The sequence below is a fragment of the Pezoporus occidentalis genome, unplaced genomic scaffold (genome assembly GCF_034315485.1).
Source record: "Pezoporus occidentalis ecotype Australia unplaced genomic scaffold, CSIRO_AGI_Poc_V1 ctg2, whole genome shotgun sequence".
NCBI lineage: Eukaryota > Metazoa > Chordata > Aves > Psittaciformes > Psittacidae > Pezoporus > Pezoporus occidentalis.
In genome coordinates this window covers 12120398-12147413 of record NW_026913855.1, presented here as the reverse complement: position 1 = coordinate 12147413, position 27016 = coordinate 12120398, and the positions used below count along the sequence as shown (strand labels likewise).

The 27016-nt window shown below is 44.4% G+C and overlaps 2 protein-coding genes across 3 annotated transcripts in view; one reads left to right on the top strand and one right to left on the bottom strand.

The window, feature by feature from the left end:
• TXNDC5 (thioredoxin domain containing 5) overlaps nucleotides 1–3992 on the top strand; it is a 47225-nt gene extending 43233 nt beyond the window's left edge. For both annotated transcript variants that reach the window (XM_062617866.1, XM_062617865.1), the window contains exons 9-10: nucleotides 1423–1552; nucleotides 2311–3992. In XM_062617866.1, the coding sequence (XP_062473850.1) occupies nucleotides 1423–1552; nucleotides 2311–2433 (253 nt within the window). In that variant the 3' untranslated portion in view covers nucleotides 2434–3992. The remainder of the gene's footprint in view (nucleotides 1–1422; nucleotides 1553–2310) is intronic.
• BMP6 (bone morphogenetic protein 6) overlaps nucleotides 3671–27016 on the bottom strand; it is an 88515-nt gene continuing 65169 nt past the window's right edge. Inside the window, exons 3-7 of the mRNA XM_062617864.1 lie at nucleotides 15704–15852; nucleotides 14271–14468; nucleotides 7718–7794; nucleotides 5418–5528; nucleotides 3671–5327 (exon numbers count right to left, since the gene is read on the bottom strand). Coding sequence (XP_062473848.1) covers nucleotides 5178–5327; nucleotides 5418–5528; nucleotides 7718–7794; nucleotides 14271–14468; nucleotides 15704–15852 — 685 coding nt within the window. The 3' untranslated portion in view covers nucleotides 3671–5177. The remainder of the gene's footprint in view (nucleotides 5328–5417; nucleotides 5529–7717; nucleotides 7795–14270; nucleotides 14469–15703; nucleotides 15853–27016) is intronic.

The following is a 27016-nucleotide window of genomic DNA, read 5'->3' as shown; positions in this document are numbered from 1 at the left end:
ATCTGTGCCTGCGCTCCTACCACACCACCAGTAGAACTGGCTGGTAAATTCAATTTACACCTGTGTACAAAGCAGCTCTTAGTCTTGATTTGTGAACCCAGGGCTTGTTGGCACATATAGGAGTTCATTGTCTGAGAAAATTTTCTGGAAAAGTTTGAGATGATAAAGAAAGGCTCCCTTTTTAATTAACTTTTCTTACTAATACTGCACTTAAGTTATATCCTCATCTCATGAGATTCTGATGGGGTGCTGCTGGATCTCACAGATACCATCAGTGTCGGGTAGTCAGCTGAGACATGGTGGTTCAGGGTGCAGAGAGTCAGGTTCATAAACCAGAGTGTGCTCCCTGCTGCAATATTCAGAAATCCACCGTTGAGGAAAATACTTCCTATATTCGTGTAGCTGCTATCCTAGTTTTAACAATGAAAGTCAGGCTTATGTATACAGTTGTAGTGCTCTGCATAGAAAGGACCTTCTCCTCTTCCAAATGGATTAAGTTGTGTAGGGCTCAGCAAATGCTATTATGTTGCTTGCTAGTTCTGTCTTTGTTTGTTTTGGATAAATATTAATGTAAACTTGCATAGTAAGCATAAAATCAGCCTGTTCTAGTAGTTTTTGTGCATGGTCAGAAATGCTTTTATGCTGTCACTGTATATTAACAAGGTGGTTCAAATATACACTGGCTTGCATTAAGAAAACTCTGGCTGAGACATCTTCTATTATTTTTGTAAATGCCCTGATCCAGTCTCAAGGCAATTACAAGGCTCTTTCACTAACCCAAAATAAGCTGCAGCTGGGTTAGAATAGAATGAGCAGTACAGCTTTAAAGTCTGAAGTGCTTTGGGAATTATTCTTGAAGGCAGGCAGTAGTAAGAAGTTCAAGCTATGAACTTGGCTAAGCCAAGTTCAAAATATAAACAAAATTCTTTACTATATATTGGACAAGGAGGCCATTAGGAACTGGAAGAAATTTAATAGGGAAATTAAAATCTCATAAATAATTAAACTTGGGCTATGTAGCTTTAGCACATGCTACCTGAAAATTTAATTTGTACTACAGACATGCTATGCCTTACTTAAAATGTCGGTTTGTTGGTTGGGTTTTTTCCTCATTTAAATATCCTCTGTGCTCGTCTTTACTTGGCTTCATATTTTCTGTAGGGTAAAATGTTAATGCACTGACATCCAAAATAGCATTCCAGATGAGACGAATGAAAGCCAGAAACTACTTCAGTGCTTCACTTACATAAAGTCACTCATTTTCTTAGCTCATTTAGTGACACAATAGTGCAAGGGAGTTGGAGGGCCAAATCACTGGGGGATAGGAAAGGCAGCTGGTTAAACTTGCAGCCATTGCAGCAAGACAGTGGAGATAAACTGAAAGGTGTATCTGCTAAACAGATCTCCCTCTTTTGTTTCTAGGTGTGGTCACTGTAAGAACTTGGCTCCAACTTGGGAGAACCTTGCCAAAGAGCAATTTCCAGGTTTGACTGATGTCAAAATAGCAGAAGTAGACTGCACTGTGGAACGTAACGTCTGCAGCAGATTTTCTGTAAGTGTGAAAGATCTGAAATGAACAGGATAGTATTGTGTACCAAACGTTAGCAGCTCCAGCATGCAGCAGAGCTGCTGCTACGCTGCAGGTGCCTGGTGACAGCACAGCTGTGTTCTCTGTTAGCCAAACAAGAGGTAGTTAGAACAGCACCCAGTGACACAGTTTCTTTCCTGGCCTGTTTGTCAGACTTGGTCATTATTGCATGAAGCTGAAGAAGTCCCTAATTTAAGAAGCCTCCCTCTGTGAGAGCACACCAAAGCAGTCTTCTTGTAGCTGATGCAAAGTTCTATTTCTAGGGGAAATAAAAGTCTTTTGGTGCTGGTAGGCAGACAACTGACGGTAGGTCTGGAACTGCCATTCCAAGAGCCTAGATTAACATGTATTATCCCAGTCACTTATCCTAGAGTCATAGAATGGTTTGGGTGGAAAGGGATCTTAAGGATCACCTAGTTCCAACCACACTCCCATGGGCAGGAACACCGCCCACTAGACCAAGTTGCTCTGATTAGCTTTAGTTTTATTTATTGCACCTCTCTGTCACTATACAATAAGCATGTCTGTTTGGACTTTGTGAATATGATAACTGGAAATTCTGGGGTGGTGTTTGGGTTGGTTTGGTGCTTTTTTTCTCAGTTAAAGTAGCTTATTGTGTTAGAGGGGTTTGGTGTCTTTTCAGAGCAGGTAAATACAAGTGAAGGATACCAGTGAGTTTTGACATCTGTAACAAGTCTCTGTTGTGTGTGTGTCTTTTGAAGGTACGTGGTTATCCTACACTTCTGCTTTTCCGAGGTGGAAAGAAAGTCAGTGAACACAATGGCACGAGAGATCTTGAATCACTGCATAGCTTTGTCTTGCGTCAGGCAAGGGATGAACTGTAATAAAAGTCTAGATGCTCCATCCCTGGCTGTCTCTGTACAGTAGCTGAGGGATTTCAATCATTGCTAATTTTCAAATAGTATATTTGGGGGGAGGAGGGGATTTGGGCGGGGTTTTTTTGTTTGTTTTTAGGAAATTGAATGTACTAAACATTGGTATCTTCCCTCTGTGTGCGTGTTAAAGACATCTTACCCTGTGTGCGAAGGAAAAGCAACAAGTAGTTACTGTGCAAATTGAGAATATTTTCAGCATTGGTAGTATTACTGCATTTCTGCCTTCCCGCAATGAAGTGTAAATGGTTTCCTTTGAGACTAAAATACATGAAGAAAACCAGCTTAAGGGCACCAGCAGAATATTTTTGTATTCAGGTTAAATTTGGTTCAAAAGTAATCCTTACAAACTGCCTACCATTACTAGAAAGGTAAAAGCTACAACGGTGTTGAGTCACTTTTGCCTCTACAGCTGTACTTATACCTTGTTTGTCTTAATATAGCTCTGGTAAGAAATGGAAAGTCATGGGAGATTGAAAATACACACACCTTTGGAAGATACCAGGCCACCCTGAGCTGGTTATTACCTGTTAATCCTCTCAGCATGGGAGGTCTAGCCATAATGAAAGTGATGGTACTGTAACATGTGCCTGAACATTATTGATGCCATAGTGTACGTGTGTCAGGTGGATTGTCGTAGGCTGCTTCTGTCCAGCTCCAGAGGAGTAACTATGCTCTACTTATATAGAGCTAAAGTGAATAGGCGCTATTATAACTGCTCCGTTAATACTAAATGATCAGTTAGACTTCAGAGCTGATGACATGTGTTTCCTACCCTCGCCTGAATCCAGACTTTGTGTTGAATAGTACAATGTTTAATTTTTTTTCCCCATTCAGCTCTTCTACAGTAGTGTAAAATAGTTCCCCACTCTTCTTCCTTGAGCCTTAACCTTTTTCGAAGCTGTAAGCATTGATAAGTTTTAATGCCAGGACCATGTGCTCTATGGTGCCTTGGATTATAATATGGATCTATTCTTTGGTGCATAAGGTGTTCCGTGTCAGAAATAACTGAAAGCCAAAGAATTTACACTGCAGAGACTGTCACGATACAAAGAGAACAGCAAACCAAGGACTGAATTCTGCATGTCGTGCACACAGAAACTCATGGAATGAGGATGGCTAATTTGACTATGCTGTCAAGATGCTGATTTTTGTCCATCATATGGAGTAGGTTGGGTACTTTTTAGGAAAAAAAAAAAAAAAGGCAAAGCAGCAATGAACTTTTAAATCAGTGAATTTCTCCTGGTACTTCACTTCACTGTCTGTCCAGAACTTTTGTTTCTGTTCAATCTAAAAATGTGTAAGGGTGAAAAAGCCACAGCGAAAGCTAAGTGTTGTACTGGCAGATGTATTAGATCAATGTGTATACTTCTGCCTTAAAGGAAGCCTTTATTATCATGTTTTTAACAACTTTCTAGTGAAGCACAATCTCATGAGTTTCTTGTATAAAATCAGAGTGGTACAATTGTTTACACTGAGATTTTTCTAAATAAAAACTTTTTCAAAAAGCAGTCTTTCTATAAATGATACAGCACAATGAATATACAGTGACAAGTGCAATAAATTATAGCTTGTATTTACAAGAAGCCTTTTAAATGCAAGAATTAGAGGTAAGTGCATTTAATACAAGTTTAATATTGATCAAAACAATTTGCTATTAGCTTCTGCTAGACAAACGGTGGCTACACTACGAATGTGTCCTTTATACCAGTTTGTTAGTTGCGTGAGTTGATTGGGGAAGGTTGGCCAAAGACTTGCCTATGTTGTTGACATTCTGTCTTCCTGTAAATAAATTGTCCAGCCAGAGAACAAATGGCCCCTAAACTTTTACATCTGAATTACAGCTGTCGAAGCAGCCCCTCTTTCTTTCCTGGGCAAGTGGTAGTAGATGAGGCAGCTCCATGTGGGGAGTGGAAGGAAGTTGCGTAAGAACAAGTGTATGAAGTCATACTGCTCAGTCTAGTAGTGAATGGGAAAGACTAGCCAGCGCCTGAGTTCACACTAATGTTTCTAACACAGGATGCAGCCAAGCCACCTTACACTCTCAGGATCAGACTGACTTAAACTGTGCTTGGAGAATAAGAGAACTGAAACATTTGCTTTGGCACAATTTAAGATGATTACAGACTTCAGGAGACTAACAGGCTAGGTGTAGTAACTGGTCCTTCTAGACAATAGGCAATTCCTAATCTTAGGAATTTTTTAGTATCCATTTTATATAAGATGGATGCTCTAAGCCTGAAGTACTAACACCACTTTACTTACTCTAGTTTCTCCTGTCTCTCCCCTCATCTTTCCCCATCTCCCTAAAAAGACTCAGTTGTTTTGGGTGTCCGGTGCCCATCTGGTAAAACTGCAGCACACATCCAAAACTGCTAAATGCCAAGCCACTATGTGAGATTAAGACCATCCCACACAAATAAAGCACGTGTGGGCACATGCTGCTTTGCACACTCCGGCTCTGCAATGCTGAGCAGCCACCGTGGCGCTGGGGTCAGTCGGTAAGAAGTCCAGCAGTTTGCTTGCACCCCAGCATGTAGTCCTCACCCCCTCCTTCCTCCCACAAGGCACATACATGGTGTTCTGAAAGGTGGTCCATCAATTATTTTTCCTCCAAGGTCAGGTAGTTCATCGAAGCAGGGAATGTGGTGTGGAAGTTCATGGTAGAATCGCATAGTCCATGTGAAGACTGTTTGTCAGTGACATCCACAAGCTCTTACTACCATATTCCTGTATTTCTTCAAGATTACGTTAGAATTATCATCGAAATAAAGAACAGATATGGCATTTAGTTTGGTAGGTGCACAGCATGGTTTGGGAACATAATCAGGATTCATAAGATGAACCTGTTGCCAAAAAGAAAATACAAATGAGACAATTGTAACTCATTTACAAATTCACCTATTGCTTTGGGATCAAGCTTTCTGGATCCTTACCAGAGTTTGTACAATGGCATGATTGGTTGCGTTCATATGGGCGTTGAGTGGGAACGAGCACTCCCCATCACAGTAGTTGGCTGCATAGCCCTTTGGAGCGATTATCCAGTCCTTTTTAGGAAACAAACAACGTGATTCAAATTAAAGAGTTGCCAACTTGTACAGACAACTGCATGCAATTAAGAGCAGATGAAAATTTTCCACCAACTTTTTTCTCGAGGGTGAAAATGTGTTTTCACTGAAGCTGTTAGGGTTCGGGTTTTTTTGTGAGCCATCACTTTTCCATGGACACACTGATTTTAATGTGCAAAGAATGGTGCACGTCTGTGCGCATCTTTACTGCCATGAACTAAGAGTTGTATTCCTAAAACTCTTGCTGGGTTGCCCTGTTGGGACTGTGGTTTGGATGCTTTTATTTTCCAGTATTTCCTGCAGGTTAGGCCCTCTAGCTGAAGTACCTTTCCGAGGCTGAGTCACTGTTTCAGGAGGCGTTACCTCCTGGAGAAAGTCATGTACATGCATCTGTGTGCACACATGAACAGTTCAACCAGGGAGCTCCAGAATGGCAATATAAAACACTGGTGTAGTGCTCACAGACACTCTACCTTATATGCTCTTATACAGGGAGACTAGTCTGCTAAGGTGGGAAGTAGTAGCACCGTAACAGCTTCTCTACCTCTACCAGTCTCCTAAAGGAGACACAGGACAGCCAGCCTGCGCTGCATGTGCAAGCAGGTGGCCCCACTGGCAATCTATGCCATGCTATGGAAGAAGATGACTCCTCACCAAGGGATTATTAAAGTAATTACAACTTCTCTGCTCCTGACACAAAAGAGGCAAAGGTAAATTAAAACCATTAGCAATTCTCAGGAGGCATTTCACCTCCCCTGGTGTCAGGCTCTGCAGGAGGATGCACTGGTGCACTTCACATGCACGCAATTCTTAGATCCTTTACCAGACAACAATTACCTGGGTTAGCTTGCAGTTTGCTACAGCAGGCCCAAGCAGCCAGAGCCTTGCTGCAGCTTTGCTAGCCATGTCTGCTGGTTGATTGCTAACATAAGAATACCTGGGCATAGCAAAACCACTCCTCCACTTTTCTGTACTAGCTGACCCATAATTTGCACCCGGTAAACCGAGCTTCTTTTCATGAGACATTCACTGTCCTACTGCAGCAGCCAGTACAGACCATGTAATTAAACTTGAGGTTTAATGCAGTATAAGGGAACTGCTCTGCTAAAAGATTTGAAGGAGAAAGCAGTACCCAGCAACTGCAGGGGGTTCTGCCCATCATGCAGTAGGATCTGCATTCCAGCTCCTGTTGGTCTGTGGCCTTTCTTTGGCAACATCTTACCTTTCTTGCAACTAGAAAGGTGAAGGCAGTGCCCTCTAGTCCATGAACTTCACAACTGGAACACACATCCTGCCTGGAAGCAGGGCAAACAAGCTAGGGAGGAGGTGGAAAGACTGTGCACAAGTAAAAAGAAAAGCCACTAGCAAGTAATGGGAATGGAGTCAGTATGCAGCCGTGTTTGTGGCCAGTGGGCTGGAGTTGACATAAGCTACAAAAAAATGTTGCTGTCCCGTTAACTGGGAGAGGATTTTCATGTGTTGGGTATTACAGAAGCAGCAGGGGTAGCCCTGGCATCCTGAATTACAATCTGGTAAAAACATTGGCTGATCTAAACGGGACCTCCCTCACAGAAGTGCTGACTGAAAGAATTTTAACAAATAAATAAATTAAAAAGAGTCCATGAGGGCATTCTTTGAAACATGATGTTTGCTGACACTCTATACATAATGGTCCTAAATGACTTACTCTAAACAACTCCCTGGCCTCGCTCATGGTGTTGCAACTAAACCCAGTCTTCAGTCCACCTACCGCAGCCAGTGCTAATTGTGGGGCAGGAGGGGGAGGATTTCAATACAATGTCCAAGGTTAAAATTAGGGCTGATCACTAGAAAAAAACTTCACTTGTTTAAAATCACTGCTTAACATCAGATTTTTTTCCTTATCATTAGAGGCACATGAATATGAGCCCTTGCCCGTACTGTGACTCCCATGAGTGACAGAGAATGACGGTGTATTTGAATCTCATAAAGTATCAAGCTTCCTCTGGATCTTATCAAATGTCACAACTATCAATATTTATTTGCCCTTCCCTGTGACTGGTTTTAGTGAGGAGACACAAGGGACATTTTAAAGCATAATGGCAGCCTCGAGTGGAATTACCGTGACACTGTTTAGATAACATTTCATAACAAAATGTCTAGTTTACCCAGAGAGAAACATCACCCACCTGCCATCCCAAGTCTTGGAAGCTAACGTAAAGCTCATGCTTTCTGCACGCTGTTTTTAGGTCACTGCTGTTATAATCTGTTAAAAGAAAAAGAACAAACCAGGAATTTAGAAAGTAAACCAGGCAGAGCATCACTGGAGGGCACAGCTGGCCAGATGTGTTTGTGCTGTGGGCTCAGCAGTGAGAAACAGCAGCTCCCTCAGCAGCCAAAAGGATAAGGGTGTTGAGGGACATCCAAAGCAGGACTGAGGCTTTTAAGATGCCTGTGGGAATGGAAGCACCCAAGGAACAGTGACTTGCTTATAATTCCTTCAGTCACCTTCAATAGCTTGACAAACAGCACTTGTAAAACATCTCCAGTAAAATGACTTCTTAAAAATAAATCTGCTCCTTCAGCCAGGGACAGGCTGGCCTGTTTGAGCATCCCTGCTGGGTGCTCAAACTCCCCCCTCTTCCACAGCTGTGGTTTCCAACGTGTGCCACCCTAGGTGGTTAAGCTCAAAATGCACATACTTACCGAGAGAATTACAACCCTGGGAACGTTAATCATCACCTTGTGGCCCTGTACTGGTCCTTAAACAGCTAAGATGTCCAATAGGCAATGAAGCCATGTCCCCATCCCTCTCCGTGCCTTACCCCCAGCCTGCCCCAGACATCACACACAACTCAATGCATCACTGCCACTCTTGGACCTTCACAAGCAATGCTCTGAAAAACAAGTTTCTCCTTCCCATAACCTGCTTATCTGCAGATAACACAGGATTTGATGCGCTGTCGACATGAACTTGCTCCTTAGTGCCAACACTGCACAGAAAAGTGAGGGCACAGGGTGCAAAGCCCTGACCATAGACTTCCCCCTTGCCATGGCACAATGTATGAGGATGGTTCAACTGTGCAGGAGCTGCTCCTGATGGCCCTACGAAGTGTAGCTTTTGACAGCGAGTGGAATTTCCCATTTACATTTGGAATGAGAAGCGGCTCCACACACGAACACCTGGAACCGCGGAGGAGCTGAGCCGTGACAGAAGGGCCTTTCACCCCTTGATGGGCAGTGTCTGACTCCGTCACGCCTCACGGGGCTGTCGGACCTCAGCGCAGCAGCCACAGAAACCACCTTTGCAGGTGGGTGCCTTGGCCACCGGCTGCGGCTGTCGAACCCGAGCTTTGCTCCCATGGGAAACACAAGAGGAAGAGATGGCAGCAAATTCGGCTGAGCAGCGTGGGAGCCCCAGTCCCCATCCGCGCGGTGACATGTGTGTGCTCATCCCAGAGCCAGACACAGACTGGCCATGTTCTCCTCCAGTGCCTTACCCACAGGGGCCTTCTCTCCTCTCACACGCCTCATTTGCAAGTAAAGGCGTTTCCATCAGCAGGCAGATGCCACATGCTGATGTGCCTGCATCCTGCTGTCCTGAGCCTTTCAGCTATCCAGCCCCCCAGCGCCCCTAATGCGGCTTGAAAGGGCACCCTCCCAGTGTAGCTTTCCCCAGATGCGGCAGCTGGGATAGAAAAATATTTTCAGTGGCTTTTTCCTTGGCTCTGAATAAGCCTTTCTTTTTCTTCCCTCCACCATCCCCCCCAAAGTTTGGGAACTACAAATGCAAATATTTATTCAAAGGAAAAACTATAATACTAAAAGTACATCCAACTGACATTAAGGGCAGCACAGCATCACAGCTGGGTACAGTTAACACTGAGGGCTGAAAAAACCCTACACCTCAAACCCACCCTCCAAACCACCAAAGATTAGAGAGTTGTTTTTAGAAGCAGTTTGGGTTTTAAACTGTAAGGATTGCATTTCAGGCTTTCAATAGCTTCGCTTCAATCACGGATTTCATCAGGTGAGCAGCGCTGGTTAACAGCCTGCTGCAGCATAAACATTCGCTCTTTCAGGAGCACTCGGTAGCAAGGACAGGGGTGAGGCTCTCCATTCAAGCTTCCTATTTTCAAACCAGACGTACCCAGTAGAAACCAGGGTGTGGCGGGTTTTTTCAGATGAAGCTTTTCAGTCCTGGCTCGGCCCAGGAGCAGATTTCTAGCATGAGATGTTTCCAAATGATCTGATCATAACGAGGGGAAACATAACGAGCAGAAGATACTTTGAGTGGTCAAAGGCTTTCATTTAAGTACCTAAAACCACAATTTCATTGTTCTTCAATGGGACATGCGTAGTTTTCTTAGGGGAAAACCATCTGTATTTGATAGGGAGTTACAGTGGAGTCGATCTATGCGCAATCAACTGGTCAGAATGATGCTACATTCCAAATCCAGCTACACCTTACCCAGATCAGCTACAGGAAAGGGGAGAAGGCAAGGGAGGCAGAGAAAACAGGAGTGGGCAGGAAGGCTGTGAGCAATCACAAGTTTAAGAAAACACAAGGGGGAAAAAAAGAGCTGTTTAACAAGCTACATGAAGCAGAACATGTTATGAAAGTGTCCGCTCTCACACTGCCTGAAACTGGCCCCCAAAGATCGGTTCAGCTCACTAGCTGGAGTGACCTGACTCACACTCTGCACTGAGGGCTGGGAAGCCATTGAGGAGAGGCTGAGAGGGTGGCTACAAAGAAGACTGAGACTCCCTTTTTACAAGGAGTCACACAGAAAACAGATTCCAATTGGACACAAGAGGAAAATTTTTCACAATCAGAACCATCAGCCACTGGAATAATCTGCCCAGGGAAGTGGTGGATTCCCCAGTGTTGGACACTTTTAAGATTCAGCTGAACAGACTGCTGGGCCATCTTGTCTAGGCTGTGCTTTTGCCAAGAAAGACTGGTCCCTTCCAACCCGGTACTCCATGATTCTCACTTGCCCAAACTCAGTTTTTTTCCTTCTTAAATGTTGACATACTAAATATCCCTTCTCCTGGCATTTGCCCTGTCCCCTGCTTAGCCCTCACCCCAAGCTCCTGCGCCCTCTTTTCTTGCTATGTTTGCCTACCAGGTCTACTTTATGGAATCTACTGTAGCTGAACTTTAGGGATGTTACAAACCTTTAATCAACCCTTAGCAGTGGATTTCTGAGTTGGAGAAAAAAATGCAGCAATACAGATGCACATAATAATGATCCATTCCCCATGGTCTGGGGCTCCACATATGCCCTACCACCATACACACTGGATGTACATGCAGGCTAACAGGAGAAGAACCCACACAGTAAAGGGTTTCTGCTGGTGAGATAGAGCTCACTGAGCTACTGAAGTTGGCCTCCACATTTTCCCCAGAGCCTAGCAGCATCAGCTACCCCAATCCATCATGCTCACCTGTTTTAACCCAAATTGCCATTCGAGGTGGTTTGCAGTGGAAGATCCAACTGCCAAAAGACAACAGGGTACATGTCCCTTCCAGCCAGCCCTGCCATGGGGAGCCAGGAGGGCCGAAAGGAGGCAGCCTGCGGGGGGGTGGTGTCCCTGCAAATAGCCACCACAGCCCAGCTTACATCGCCACGACATGATTTGCAAGGATTGTTTGCCAGAGACCTCCAAAATCTCAGTGGGTTTAGGGAGCTCCTATGAGCTCACTGTGGGTTTAGCAAAATTGCGTCTTTTTTTCCCCCTGAATGTAGCAATTCAGAAACAGTAGCTTGGCATTTACAAGGCACTGCATTTAATCATACTGCAAACTATTTTGTCTAAAACAGAGATTTACAAAACTGAATGTTGTCTGCCTTCATCAGAACCTAAATCTGACTTTCTGTGAGCACAGATGTTTCTCTTAAGGCTGGACACTGGCATGTGTGTTGCTGAAAGGGGAGAGAGAATAGCCTGACTTAATGGTCTTCCTCCTACAGATACTTATGCACCCACCTTAGATTTCCTATATCCTCTCCCACGTTAAGTGCTGGCAAAGAATATATAAATATTTACTGAGGTCCATCCGTCTGAGAACACCCTTGCTGCTCCCAAGGTGCCAGCTTACCAAATTCCACACAGTAATTAATTGCTTCTGTGATTCAAAATAGCTTTGACAGAGGTCTCCGAGGCCAGCCCCTTCTTCTTGGTGTTTGACTTTGGTGATTTGTCCGGATAAAGCTGGTGTAAACTGATCACACAGTTAATAACAGCCCACTTCACATGAAAGCGATCTGCTTGGGTGGGAAGACGGGAGATGTTGGGCTGACGTGGACCTGCATGTGAAGGCACGTACAGAAATGCTGGCCACACCGCTCCAGTTTGCATCTGAGTGCTCTTACTAAAGGGAAGATTGGCCGCAAGATAACGATGTTTGTTAACAAGACCCTTGCCATCATGGAAGCAATTGGCCTTATTTGCCTTCAGTGTTTCTGCATGCCGTCCTTTGTGGTATTCGGTTTCCCGTGTTTGTGGGGAAATCTGCCTGGTGCCGTGCATGTCTGCTGGAAGGAAAGGCCACTAGGAGAGCCCCTTCATTTCTCATGGAACACCTCACAGCAGCTCCAGAGGAGAAAGGGTGGCGACAGAGGACCCCAAAAGGGGTATTGCGTGAGTTTCACTCAAAGCAGACAGTGCAGCCCAGTAGACAGTGCAACTCTCTCCATAAGAAGGGGCTGATGGGAAGGGATGTGCCCGAGGTCTGACAGAAGAGGAGGGTTATCACCACTGGACAGAGACAGCCCCATACAGGAACTGTAAGTCATGAAGGAGCTGGCTGTACGGCAGCAAAATCCTTGGGCTCGAGGTTCACTACCTGTTATGTTAAGGAGAGTCCCCAGCTCTTTAGGTTAACTAGAGGGGCAGCCCTGGAGTCCGAGAGCCCAAGCTAAACCCATTTCGAGACATGGCTGAGAGAGGGCCTCCAGGTCTTACAGCCAACAGAATAGAAACACCTGCATGCTCCTCCCATCCACCTCATTCCTCCTCCATGTCCTGGGCTAGAACTCGCATATGGTTTTCCACCTCAACAGATGAACATATTTCTTATTCTTCCTGTTCATCCTTCTTCTGCAGAAGAACAGAGCTTGGCTCCAGAAGTGCACTGATGCAGGACTCTCTGTCAAAGCAGTTTATAGCCATGGGGGTTACTCAGTTCTGCTTTATATAAAGCCAGTCATAATTACATGTTGATAATACAGGGAAACGAGCTTCCTTGGTGAAAAAATACAGACCATTGAGATTCTTATGCCACAGCCATAACCTCAGTATCTGAGGACTTGGTGCTGACTGCAGGACGACAACTCCACATCAAAGGGAGCACAGCAGGGTCCCAGTCCTACATGTAGCAGCATGGCTTCATGTAACCCCCCCACTGCCAGCTCACCAGATCCTGTACCAGCCCAGCAGCATACTTCATGCACTCTGAACAGCAGGACTTGAAATGCTTTCCATATTTAGATAGTAAATAGGGCTTTTTTAAACATACCACTCCACCTCAACTCACAGCATCTTTTGGGAAACGGGTCCATTTTTGTACTGAAGAAAGCAAGCCCTGTGTATTCACTAACATGAAGGAAGGTTCAATCTACAAAAAACATCAACACCAGCCAGCTGCCTTGTTCTCCAGGAGAAAAACTGCCCTCAACCCCTGATAGGCAGTCTCAATCCTAGCTCAGGGAAGACCATAGACCAAAAATCTGATGTGATGTAAGATATAATGAGAGGAAGATGTGCAGGCAGGTTGATGCACACAAAGGGATTACAGCATCCCAGTTCTGCACCTGCTTTGGGTCCACATGCATCACAGCACCTTTAGAAGAGCAAGACAGCCTTCAGGGTAACGTCCCTGGGCTCACATACTGCTTCATCCTGGAGTGAACACTTTTCCAGCCCTGCCACGCATGGGGCCTCTTCGGGTGCACATGCAAGAGAAGGGGACAGCCTACTGATTCATGCTGGCTAAGTTTTGGCAATGCTGCCTTATCTCCCTGTGCTGTGTCTGGACATAGAGTAAAAAATACAGCCACCTCTCCTCCTTGGGGTATAGTCATTTCTAGACACAGGAAAAGCAGGGATCCTATTGGAAATGAAGGGGGCAGCATAAGCAAATTAATCAAGTAACTTGGAACAGGCTGAAATGTTTGAGAGGAAAGAAGGTACTCAGTGAATGAAAAACTTGCAGCACTGTGATGCGGGGAACAGTGGCTAGAAAACAGACAAGACTCAGAAGACAGAACACACAATTTTTGCCAAAATTTCAGAGTTACTGTATTGTCCCACCAGCCCACAACAGCACTCACAAAGCTGCTGTACAACACCTGCAACATGCAACACTTCCACTGCAAACAGACAATCCTCTTTGCCTGCCTGAAAATGCATTTCACCTACTATACACTGCTGGGCAAATGCTGCGTGGCAAGCAACCTAGAAGCACAAGAATCAGGGTTAAAACACCTCAGGCCCCATGAATTCAATGGCTGCAACTTCAAATGGGGGTCTGGACTCCACCCTGGATTCAAGAGGTCTCCTGTAAGTCTCATTTTAAGTGAGACCCCCTCTTCCATTTCCTCGCAGATACAACCTGCTCCTCCAAGAGCATCCCAGCTTACATACCCCTTCTTGCTTCTGCACTCAGAGCAAATACAAATATGACAAGAAGTCGGCCCAGCTTGTGTTGGATGATGACCTGTGTTGGATCATTACCTGTGACACTAGACACCCTGGAAACATCCTGAGCCTGGGTGGAGCGGTTTCGACTCTGTTGCCGGCGCCTGCTCGTTGCTGACCTAGTGGTCCGTACGTGAACTTCACTCACTTTGAAGAAGGCCACCATGAAAGGCTGTTTGTCGTAAGGGCCATCTCGGCCCATAAGGCCTGCTTCTCTAGGATTTACACTGAAACCTTCAAACCAAACAGAAAGCGGAGTGTTAGACAAAAAGTGCGTTTGGATTGTTCCATCCAACATCTTGGCATCCCCATCAGCAGTGCTTCCTTTCTTCCTGCTTATACTTTACTTTTTTAATCACTAAGCATTCCCCTCCTGCCACCATGACCCATGGATATTTTTATGACAGCACCCCATCCATCCTGGATGAGAGGCTTGCAGCACCTGGGTCTTTGGTACTCCAATGGCATCTCTACTTCAGTTTAGGCACTGAAAAGGTATACAGATAGATATGTAAACTACAAATCCCAGATGTGTCATGAAATTAGTTCTGCTGCCCATGAAACACGAGAAGCAGAGATGGGATTAGGAGAGAGCAGAGGGCAAAGAGATGAGGTGCTTTCATCAGGAGCACAGGGACAGCTCTCAGCCCATTTGGGAAGGTGGAAGCTGGCACTAACGTTTCCTCAGGGAGAACAGTGGATAGCCCCTCTGGTCTCACTTGACCCCATAGGTGCATCAAACTCCAGCATGAAACAATAGGAAGAAAACCTAAGGTTGGAGACCGATTCCTACGGACGACAGATGTCATAGTCATCTTTTTAGTCACCTTCTGCTCATTAGATCCTATTCTTCCCCACTGTTTATATTCCAACACTTAATTTCATGCAGTTTCTTCTCTTCTTTTCCACCTTGCAAAGTTTCTGTGGACTGTGAAATGCTGTCATTGCAGCCATCCTCAGAGGAAACAGCCCCACACAGAGACTGCATTCACTTCTCCAGTGCACAGCTCCCACCTCAGGTTTGATGAGATCGGAGCAGTGACGGCAGCTGCAGCAGGCAGGAGGGTTGCCATAATCCCACATGGGGAGGTGCATACCCACAGCCCTGCTCAATTCTCTTCCTCTAACCCCTAAACCTCACCCCACCTGGAACCCCAGCTTCATGTCCCCTTCCACCTCCAACCCAAGAATTGGTGCCCTACCCTAGCCTACTTGCACCAGCTCATCCTGGTACTGTTCAGAGACACCTCACCTCACTCATCAGGAAAGACATGTCCATCATGGGATAGCCAAGAACTGACAGCCCTCTATATGTGCCCTCAGACTGTTGCTCGTGTTGTTGGCTACAGCTGCCTACAAAGGCAGGGTGCTCACCCCCCCCATACCACAACTGGTCTCTGTCAGCACCACGTCTAGACATCGTACAAGAGACCTGTGAGGTGACTTGCATTAACTTGCCCGTAACCTACCATCCCGAGTCACCACGCTCAGATGCAGTCCCATGTTGTGCTGAGGGTTCATCACCCACATGTTACTGGTGGCGGTGACATCAAACTCCAGCCAGCCCTCCTCTGAGGCCCACACCACCCGTGTGTCCAGCAGAAACAGGTCAGAGGCCCTGCAGAGGAAAAGCATAATGATAATATTGTGATGTCTGGGATTTCCTCCCCTGGCTTTTGCTGTTACAGAAACAAAACTTGAAATCATTAGAAGTGATGTTAATAGCTAGGAAAAAAAACAACACCTAAAATCTGCCTGTCTGTATCCAGAGTTTTGCCATGAAATGCACATGCTTGCACATGCGAAATTCAGGATTACAAAGGCTTTTCACTATTTTCTAGGCTGCAGAAAAGCAATTCTACTCCTCAGATCTGTTCAATTCTCCACCAGCAAGGGATTAGTAAGGTACTCTTCTCCTGAAGAGTATAATGCTAGCCCAGTAGGACAGTGCTCAAACTAACAGCATTTCCAGGCATTTCATGGCTTGGTCAAAGGTGTTGCATGGTTTCAGCCCCCTTTCCAAAACACAAACAAACCATAATTGACCAAAATAAAAAATAAAACTCAACTAACAGGCCAAGCAGCAAGCAGTGATGGCCACTATAAAGACATTATTCCAAGGCATATCAACAGGGATTAGAGCACCTTGTTCCCAGGCTCTTGGCACTGGGTCTCATTCATAGGCTTCACTTTCAAATGTTATCAAGTCTATACATACATTTTTTTGCAGCATTAAATGCCTATCAAAACTCAATGAAATGAGTTCAATGAAATCAGCTGGAGAAGCACCCAGAAGCACCATGTACATTTTCCCACAGTATTATAGGCATAACTTTCCTGTGCTACGATTCCTATCCTTAACCTGTGGCCATCACCACAAAATGGATACTGGGTGTCAATCCCATCTTCACCTCTCTTCCTCCCTGGATTTCTTTTTTCTAACAATAACTTAATGGAAATGAGAAAACAGGTACCTGTCCCTTCCACCCATCAAAGGTCAACTTCAGAGAAAAAAAACAACATTTTGATTGAGTTATGTTTTATTTTTGGCCAACTGCTATGTCATACTGCCCAGCAGCTTGCCTTGCATGAGATCACATGTGGAAAAATAAGCACTTAAGTATATTAGGGCTCCTACTGCAGCTATTTTTACAGCATAGAGGCTTTCCTCTGCCTTGCTGGTAGCCGCTCACTCCGTGGTTGACTCAGCAGCCTTTCCCACAGGGGTCTTTGCCATGGCTCCTCCAATGGGAAGAGGGTTCAGGAACAGCTCTGACCTTCACCTCCAACAGCAGTGAGTATCTGGGGCTGGCCAGCTGCTACATGTTTTGGAAACCTTAGGGTTGAAAGAGTTGGGCTTTCCCAGGCAGGGTATATAAGCTGAAGTGTTGCTTAAAGGAGACCACAAACAGCAGCTGCAGCTGAGACCACTCTTTCCCTGTCCAGGTTTAAGAGAGGAATGAACTGCTAGGTCATTCCCACCTCTGAATACAACTTACACGTTGGTCCTCTCCAGTGCCTGAGATGGACTATATCCAAAAAGGGGTTTTCCCAGCACCTGACATTCCCCCTCACACCAATTGCTTTCTGATCTCCTTTCCTACCTTCCCTCCTCTAAGTGCCATAATCTTCCTGGCACTCATCCACTCCAGACAATGCCTGCTGGAGCCTCCAGAGTAGAGTAACTTCAGGATTACATCCCCCCAAACCAAACATGTCTGGCTGGAGAGCCATTGGTAACTCCTTAAGAGCAAACCTGCATGAACACTCAACCACATGGGAGTAGTCAGATATTCAAAAACATGAAGAGGAGGCTTAGCGTTTACGTTCCCCATTGCCTTGCACTTTGGGAAGGCAGATACGAGAGAGCTGTAAAGCCTGAAAGCACCACCATATGGCATCATCTAGCACATTCCCCTGAATTCCAGGCAGGATCAACTACCTCCACATCACTCCAGAGAGATGTTTGCCTGACATGATCTTACAGATTTCCAGCCTCAGGAATTTCCACCGTTCCAGGAAATTGAATGTGTTTCACTTGATCTCACTGAGTGCAGTGGAAGATGCATCTCACAGACTTGATGCATTTGATGCACCTCACAGACTATGCCTCTACTCATATATGTCAGAATATGATTTTGGCTTCTTCACAAAACTCACACTATTAACTGATGTTCATCTTGTGATCCACTATAATCCTTAGATTCATGCTGCTGAACCACACAGAACCCAGTCATTTCCTACGGTGTACTTACATCTCTGATTTTTCAGGTCCAAATGCAGTTCTCTCTACCAAATCACACTTTCCCCCTGCCCTGAGACTGAACCGCCATCATGATTAGGTGCACTTAAAATTCAGACTTGCCTTACAGTGGATCTGCCCCACCTTAGTGTCCTCCACGAAAGTAATAAGCAATGGTACAATTCCACCAAATAAGAATGCTCCACTTTACCCCAGTATGTCACACGCATTTTGGAAAGTTTTCAATTCCTTTGTAACATGCAGAAAAATGGACAATGGGGCTCTCCAATCCAGTTAACTCTTTGCAGTAAGTCTCATACAGGACTTGTTTTCAATCAGTTATTCAACTGACTTCTGCATTATTTGACCGGAAGCCAACACTGAAGGTTCACCCCACAGGTATGGTTTTGTCATAGTAGAAACGCTAGCAGGTAACACGTTCTAATACTTTCTGTTCTGCTTAAGCCTGTTTTCAATTAATGTTTGCCACCCAAACTTCACCAGGCTGCACAAAATCGCATACAGTTTCTTACTAGTTTGTTTTACGGCATGAAGGTTTTTAAGAGTCACCTCTTTCCAACAAAATTAGGGAAGAAAATTACTTACATAAAAACCAATCCCAAGTATTTAGCTGAGTGTCTTTAACCACTCCTTTGTATTTTTCAGAATCGAAATGTTGTATGTCCTTCCTCCTTTAAGGAAATCACTTGAATTTTGGTCAAGCAAAAGAACTTGAAAATTGCTGCCCACACAGGCTCAACAGAGATTCAGAGTTTAGCAACAAAATCCTCTGGACTTTCTGTATGCAGGGAACATACTTTCTCCCTCCTTATCCTCTTGATAAACCAAATACCATGTACCAACTGATAGCAAACTGCTTTTCCCTACAGCCACATAGCCAAGAAGAAATGTTCTTATTACTCCTGCAAAAAGGCTGTACAATGTCTGATCTTGGAATGGAGACTGGGAGATCTCCCATGCTGGCCCATGGTGGGAAAGAAAGAATATCTATTTAGAAGGGGAAGGGTGAAGGATTTGCTGCAGTGGTGGGGGACACATGGACATGCAAGGACTGGATGGACAGACCCTGGATAAAGGGAAAAAGTCTGCAAAGAAAAGAGAGTAAAAAGTACTTATGGCCACCAAACCTCTGTGAATCAGGCCCATTATCCCTGACTCAGAATCCCTCTGCATCTAGAAGCAGTAGGGAAACTACTGGAATCTTCCTGCACCAATGGCTCACAGAGGGCTTCAACCTGCTACCACTGTCATCTGCAGCAACACAGCTGCCAACAAACATAGTGACAGATGTCAGTGATGTGAGTCTTACACTTCCAGTCTTGCTCCAATGTTCACAACTGGAATTTTCTTCCCCCCAACCTGTTCTGCTCTCTGAAGACCACAGAAAACACATTTGTTTCATTCCTCTCTCATAGGGCTGCAAAAGAAAGGTGGGAAGCATGAGACCTAAAGCTGCTACATAGCCTTATTGCCACTCCAGCTGCTGGACTGCTGGATGATTTTGGCAAAGACCATTTTTGCCATGGGTGTTTGCATCAGCTTCTCATCTGCATGATGAGAACACCATCACTAGCTTTGCCTTATAGCCATGTCAAAACAAGAAATAGCGTAGGAAGCTGTAAGATACCATGCTGGAGAGTGCTACGCACAAGTAGATACAAGCCCATAGTCAAAGCAAAATCTCAAGAGTGGACAAGAAGGTGAGAAACAGATCACATGCTGTGCAAGGTGCATGCAACAAACTCTTGAATTCCCAGTCATTAATTGGTGACATCGATCCTGTGCTGTGAGGCCGGCAGTGGCCCTTCAAACAAAAGCATGTAACCATGTACGTGGTCACATTAATGGATTATTTGAAAACTTCAGCATTTGAGAATAACAGAGGCAAGATGGGACCTAAGGGAAACAGGAAGGGGGCAAGAAGAATGGGGAAAAAGCTAGAAAAAGAAAGGCCAGAAGAAATACATGAGCCAGCATCGTTGAGCAAAGAGGAATACCTGCTCTCTCAACACAGGCTGAAGAAAGCAGAGTCAGCCCAGAGGTTTAATGCCCAAGCAACCCCACATGTCAAAGGACATCACAGGACCTCTGGCACCTGCACAGCAGGAAATTCAGTGTACAGAGGATGAATTTCATCACCAAATCAGGCAGCTTTTTAACATCCTCTCTGTCTAAACCTGCCTCTGTGGTTTTATACAGCTGCTGTCATCTCATTGTCACTATGGTGACTGACAGTCTCATCTTTACTTTCACTGTGCTTAACCATCTGGATGAGTTCAGTTAATGATTTTCATAATAAAGGTGCTGCAGGCAGAATATGTATTAACCTTAGATTATTAATGAAAAGCAAGAGAATGGCAGAAACTGAAGCAATGACCCGAAACAACTTTCCTGAGACAAGAGAGGACATTAAACGGGAAGTTGCAAGTTAGAGATTCCCAACTCAGAACAGGAGGTCTTTGTTCTGGATCAGGGCCCTAAAGTATGGTCTCAAGTCCCAGGAAATAAATGGAAGTGTTTCCATGGCCTTCAGAGGACTCTAGAGGAGGATGGAGAAGCAAAGGTCAACAGAGCAATCACAAGTGGCTGGAGTAAACAGAAAGTACACAGTTTACTGGAGAAATACGGCCTGTATAATTCAGAAGGCAGGATTTAGCTCCAGTGTCCTCGGAGAGCGAGCTGATCTGTCAGATATAAATATCAAATATAGCTACTATTCTTAACGCCGGCATCCCAACCATGTACCCAGGGCATTTACAGGAGAAACAGCTTGCATTTAACTTCAGTGCTTTTCCCGCTGTAAGATAAATATTTTGTTAACTGAAACCTCTGTGTAAACCTTTCAACAAAATGTCTCTGGGTGCTAATTCTCTTTAATTGAACACTAATTAGATTAGAATTTAGTCAAATTAGTAACCAGGTCAAGTGCTTAATCTCAGTTACTATACTTAGTGAAATGTTCACATTAAAATAATTTCTCTGTTCTGGGTACACATTACAACATGGAACTTTGCTACAGGAAAAACACCAAAGCTATAAAAAGCTAAATTTAAAGAAGCATCTGTTGAAGTAGGTTTTTTACTTTCCCACCCTCCCTGGCCTTCTTTCCCCAACCAGGCAGAAGTTTTACCAGGGAGGCAGTAAGAACAAACAGAAATCTCACCTCCAAAATGACCAAGCTAAAGGTCTCTTATTTTAATTATGGATCTCGGAACAACATTTTGGCCTAACTTCAAAGCTCGCAATTACCCAGGTGTTTAAAGGATTGTTACGCATCAACAGCCATTTACCAAAGCATTAATTACTGTAAGTCTCTAAAACTTTCCTCAGCTGAACCTTTTTGTTTACTTTTCTTCAAAGACAAGTTGACATAATAGTCTAGACTGCCTAGCAGCAGTTTCTCAAAAGGGAATTCTGCACAGAAGTGTGTGGGATTTACATTTTAATTAACGCACTTTCTAAATACTCTCCTGCTTCCTTGGGATCCGAGTCTTTAGTTTGCACTGACATCAACCTTCTGTAAAAATTTGCCTGCATATAGCAAACTAGCAAGTTTCTTTGCTCTTATCCGCTAGTGACGGACTAATAACTAGAATAGATAAAACTTCGAAATTGCAGCCTTTTCAAAGGAAACACCAAGCGCTGTCCACCTACAATGACACCTACTTTCAAGGTGAAATAGAAGGCTAGCAACTGGGCACTGATTAGCAAAGACTGACAGCCAGTGGAGGAAAAAGCACACAATGGGGATGCTGGGACACTCTGGAAGGGGTCTGCAATTCAGCACAGGGAGGGGAGAGCCATCCTGGACGTATCAAGACACAGGGGCACACCAGAAGGGAGAGGTAAGCTCAGTCTCACAGCACTACCTTTCTATCTGATAAGAGCTCCCATGTGCTGAGGCAGCTGTCCTGTACCACTGCAGGCATCGCCCCTGGCAGTAAAGTCTGCAAGGGCAGAAGGCTAAGACTTGTAGACTCACTGGAAGAGCAGCAAAGTGAGACACTAGTTTCAAGGCTACAGCTGGCAAATAGTGGAAGATGAGAGCCTAGAACTAGTGGATGTTGTCTCCCCATGCGAAGACTGTGGGAAGCTCAGCCTACAGGCCTGTTATAATCCCCAGCAAAGCCAACACTGATATTTGAGTGCAAAGGTGTCCCCCCACATCTAGCTCAAGGTCTTGAGCTTTAGGCTCTGAGGAATGAACATTTTACCAACAGGAACATAAAAAAAAAAAGAAAAAGTCGTTACAGGGACAGAAGATGTGTTTCTCATTTGCTTAATTTAATGGACTAAGGAGTATTCTAGCTGCAGTGAAGGCTACAATAATACACCTCAGAATTTAAATGCACTTTGAGGCATGAAGACGGGTGAGAGGGAACAGGGTAATAATTTATCTTTGTTTTTCATGAAAAGAAATAAGGCACTGATATGCTATTTTTTCATTTTGTTAGGAAAAAGCCAGCTGGCTATGGAACCAGTAAGTTTCATCCAGAAAAACTCTGACTTTTAAACTACTAAAAAGCAGCCACCCTAAACCACAACAAATCGCATCCCCACAGTGGGAGCTGAACTGAAACGCGGATAGACACTTCTCCATAGCATCATGGAAACAGCTCTATCAGATACAAATATATGCACACTATATACAAATCTGACCCCAACTTGAAACAGATTGATGCTAAGCTTTGTCATTTGTATTACACAACCCACTCCAAAACGCAGTTGAGGACAGTTATTTATTTTCTAAGCTATAAACACTGCCGGCAAATCAATTTGCCCTTTAGATTAGACGCTAGGATCACATTTGTATAAATATCCTGTCGCAAAGAGGAAGACTTTACTACCACTGTAACTGGCAGCTAAAAACCAATGAGCACCTTAACCCTTAAGGAATTAGTGCTCAGTAGAAGAAGAACATACTCCCCAGGCAGTCACTCTGCAAGGCACAGCTATGGGTCCACACGTGTCTTATCATACAGGAGAATCTTTCTGCAGATCAAGCCCTCATATTTCATTCTGGGTGCAAACAAAACTGTTTAATAAACCTTGACCATTAAGGTACCATATCTTCCTTTGATCACTAACACAGGCCACTGTGTTTTTCATAGATCAGTTGTTTGGACAGTGTGGGAGTGGTCCGAGGTCTGCATTAGCAGGATATTTAAACTTGAAAACATACTGATGATCCAAACCAAGGCCTAATATCTTTGATCAACCATAAACTGCCCTCCCTAGTCCTGACCTGACACCTCTCTGGGTGAGAGAGAGAAACTTTTGAGAAGGAAAAAGAAATTAATGAGCTGTTTCCAAGGACAAACTTATTTCTTCCTTTGCCTTGCAAAGGTCTCACTTACATGGCAATCCACTCCAAAGAGGTATCAGAAGTCAGAGGGCTTTGCTGGTTCTTCCACAAAATCATTGCTACACCTTAGACGTAAACCCATGTGCAGGACTTAGCTGTGCTTTGCTACCACCAAAAAAGAGGAGATTCAAGGTTGCGTAGCTCCTGTCTGTTGAAACTAAATGCCCCCCCCCCCGACATGGTAACGGTGAGATAAACAGCTGGAAGCTGATGCCACTTGTCTTCCTGAACTGGTGCTTTGGCAAATCTCCCTGCTCTCTGCACATACCAAAGGTAAAATGAAAAATCCACCCTAGCCTTCAAACAGCCCAGTCTCTTAAGCTCTGGGAGTCAGAAGCCAAAGGTCCCAAAGAGGTATTGCCTGTCCTCTCTCCCCACGTCAGGCCCTTCAGTCCCCAGCCCACTTCTAAACCCAGAGTCATCCCCCTCAGAGCAAACCAGACATCAGCCCTGTTCAGTAAAGCTTCTTCTTCACGCAATCTGAAATGTATACTGCTGATGGCTGGCCACAAACTTGACCCATCCTGAGGATTTCATTAATCTCTTCACAGCATCCCACTGACAGCTCCAGCAGTTTGTGTTGTCACAAAATGTAGCCGTTAGCTGCAGTTCAGTTAGAAAACAAAAGCCTAGTTTCTAGGCACTATTTTTTTTTACCTTAGCAAAGGGTGGAAGGAATGGGGAGATGAAAATATTACTGACACAAGTTAGTCAGTATTAAAAATTTTTTCGCTTTTAAGAGAGAATGTACTTAGACCACACTGTCCTCAATGTGCATTTCTTAGCCTGGAACCTCCACAAGTATTGTTCTCCTATTTCTGATGGCTTTGAACAAGGAAAGGGTCAAATTTCTCCTCAAAGCTTCTGTGCTATTTCAGTCAGCATTGATCTCTGATCATTCATGCTCTCTCCACATACACCCCTACCTAGGAGACAGTCTCGAATGGGCCCATATAATCCTTGCTTTTAACCTTGTCTACAGTGGCAAAAATCAGTTCGATAATTCAGTAACTGGCAAGAAATTTTAGCCTCAGGCTTGGTGGTTTTTTTTTTAGCCATCAGGGATCAGCCAGCAGTGCCTTGCAATTCCATGCAGCAGCGCGCACATCTGGGCTGGAGTCACACGCTCATGCTGTGGTAACTGTCCAGATGAGGTTTTTTTTTCCTTTGCTCAAGTAACACTGAATTAAGCCACTTCATTACACGTAATTGCAGCCAAGGGATATGTCCAGTCTCTGAGCTTTGGTGAAGACCTGTATGTACTGAAGCTTCCTCTTATCTCCTGCCCTCCCAAACTCATTTCTTTGAGAGGAACAGGCAGGTTTCTTTTTCTTTATATGTTTTCCCTCAGAGCTGCATGCTGCCTTTCTGTTGCAGACTGCTGGTTTAAATCCATTCATGCCAGCTGCCCTGTTAAATATTATTTGTGCCCAAAAGTATTTTATTAGCTACCAATAATCGCCTCAGACAACTGTTAACCTCATAAAAGCCAAGATTAACATGGTGTCTTTGACCTTTCTATGAAGACTGCCAACGCTGACTGAACAGGCACTTTCTGTGGCCTTCAGAGACTAATTTTCCTGACCAGAAGGAATATTTGTCAGCAGAACAAGATGGAAAAATGTGCTATGTCAACTCCTTCTGTTTCACCTGCTGGTTCCCCAGCTAGACTTCCAGATCTGTACAGACTCTTCCTTATGCAATAAAGTGTCATAAAATGCCAGGAAATATCGGGCTGTCCAAAGGAAGTGTGACATAACTTTTTTTTAGCAAATCTTTTTTTAAGTCAAAGGCAGCTGTTATTTTCTGGCTCATAAAATATCTGCTAAAATGCAACAGAAGCCTTACAAATATTTAGCAAGTTCCTTCAAAAAACCCAGTGCTTCTCCTCTTGTAATTTAACCTTGTAGTGTTCTCAAGAGGAAAAGAAAACATTATCTTCCAAATTAATCTACTGAGACAAAAGGAGGAGAAAAAATCACTTTGGATTTCCCTCCCCACCCCCAGTAAAAGCATGTAAGTGAACTGATAATCAAAACCCAAATGAGCTGAATAAAGCTCCTTAAGACATAGCAGAAAAATCTGAGGCATTCCCCCCCCCCCGCAGAGATATAAGTGAACAGTTAAGATGCAAGTTTTTAGTATTTGTTTTCAAGAATGTTTACAGGCCAAAGCCCACCCAGGTCACCAATGCAGCTGCATGTTTCAATCTGTAGCAGCAGCAGCAGTAGCCTACAGAGTCAGAACCTCAACTGAAGGTACAAATGGAGAGTGGTTAAGTAGCTTCTAATATCTGTCTTTTAACAGCTGTATACTTTTAATATATACATGACAATTAATATAAATGACTATCAATAGATACACACTTTTAGATACATACAGAGAATATATACACAGGCATTTATTTATACACAAGCACACATGTTTTCATATGTGGTTTTATATTTTACATGAACATGAAAGAGTCCTTTAAGCTAAAAAGGGTGGAAAAGGGCACATCCTTTTTACAGCTGCAAGAATCTGTGAGCAACATCTTACCCACCTCTGCACAGATGATGTGATAAGTCCTTTTAGACTCATCCGAAGCGCAAGTTTCTTTAGCCAAAGGTCTCCCTCCTTCCCACCAGTAAAAATAAATAAATAAAGAAGAAAAAGAAACAGAAAGGGAGCCTTCAGGGACTGGATGAGTCAGAGGTTAGTAATGAACTACAGACACTCATCCCTGGGTCAGCAGTTCACGCCTAGCCTGTGTCAGGAGGGACGGTGAATTGCTGGCAGTCTGGACCTGGAGGAAGCTGCTTTATGATTCCCAGTCCCAACAGCGGGATCCCCTCACCATGAAAGCCAGCAGCAGCAGGAGGAACATGATGGAAGGGACCTGAAAGACCTGAAATACTCGCCAGCTCTGGAGAGAGACCACCCTGGTGATCCCCACACAAGCTGACACCTCTGTTCTCTCTGAAGGGAGCTCTCTAGCACCCAGCGATGCCCAGGACCTGCAGATGCCACAGCAGCCAGTGCCATAGGACATGTGTCCCAGCTTCACAATGCAGTACGATTTTGGCAGGTTTCTGGCATGGTGTTCAAAACAAAGATACCAGTTGCCAGCATCATTGCTGCATACAGCCCCTTTCAGAAAAAGGAATTCACAAAAGTTTTAGGAGCAGGGTACATTAGGGGCCATATCCTGTACTTTATTCTCGTTCCCACAGTGCTTGCTGACTTTACTCTGAAAAAATGCTATATACACATAAAAGTTGACAGTTCTCCTACTCTGTGCCCTGCTTTGGTGACCATCACAGAGCAGCATATCGATCGCTTCCAGACACTTGGCAGAAGTTTTCCTCCAGCTGCAGAAGTAGAATCTCTACTTGTGAAATCTAAACCAGACCAACACTCACCATTTTTTATTCAGTGTGGCTCTAAATGAACAATACAGCTAACATCTAGGAAATATGCATGACCATCCAGACTTCCACCAGCTCTTCAAGCATGGGCATTGATGTAACATGTTAACCAGCACATACGTTACCCAAGGAGGCACTCCAGCAACCCACAACTCAAAGCTCAAAGGGAATGCTGATCATCTAAAATTAACACCTTCTTCCCATCGCCTATATACCCAAGTATTTCTCTCCATTTGCCCAGATGCCA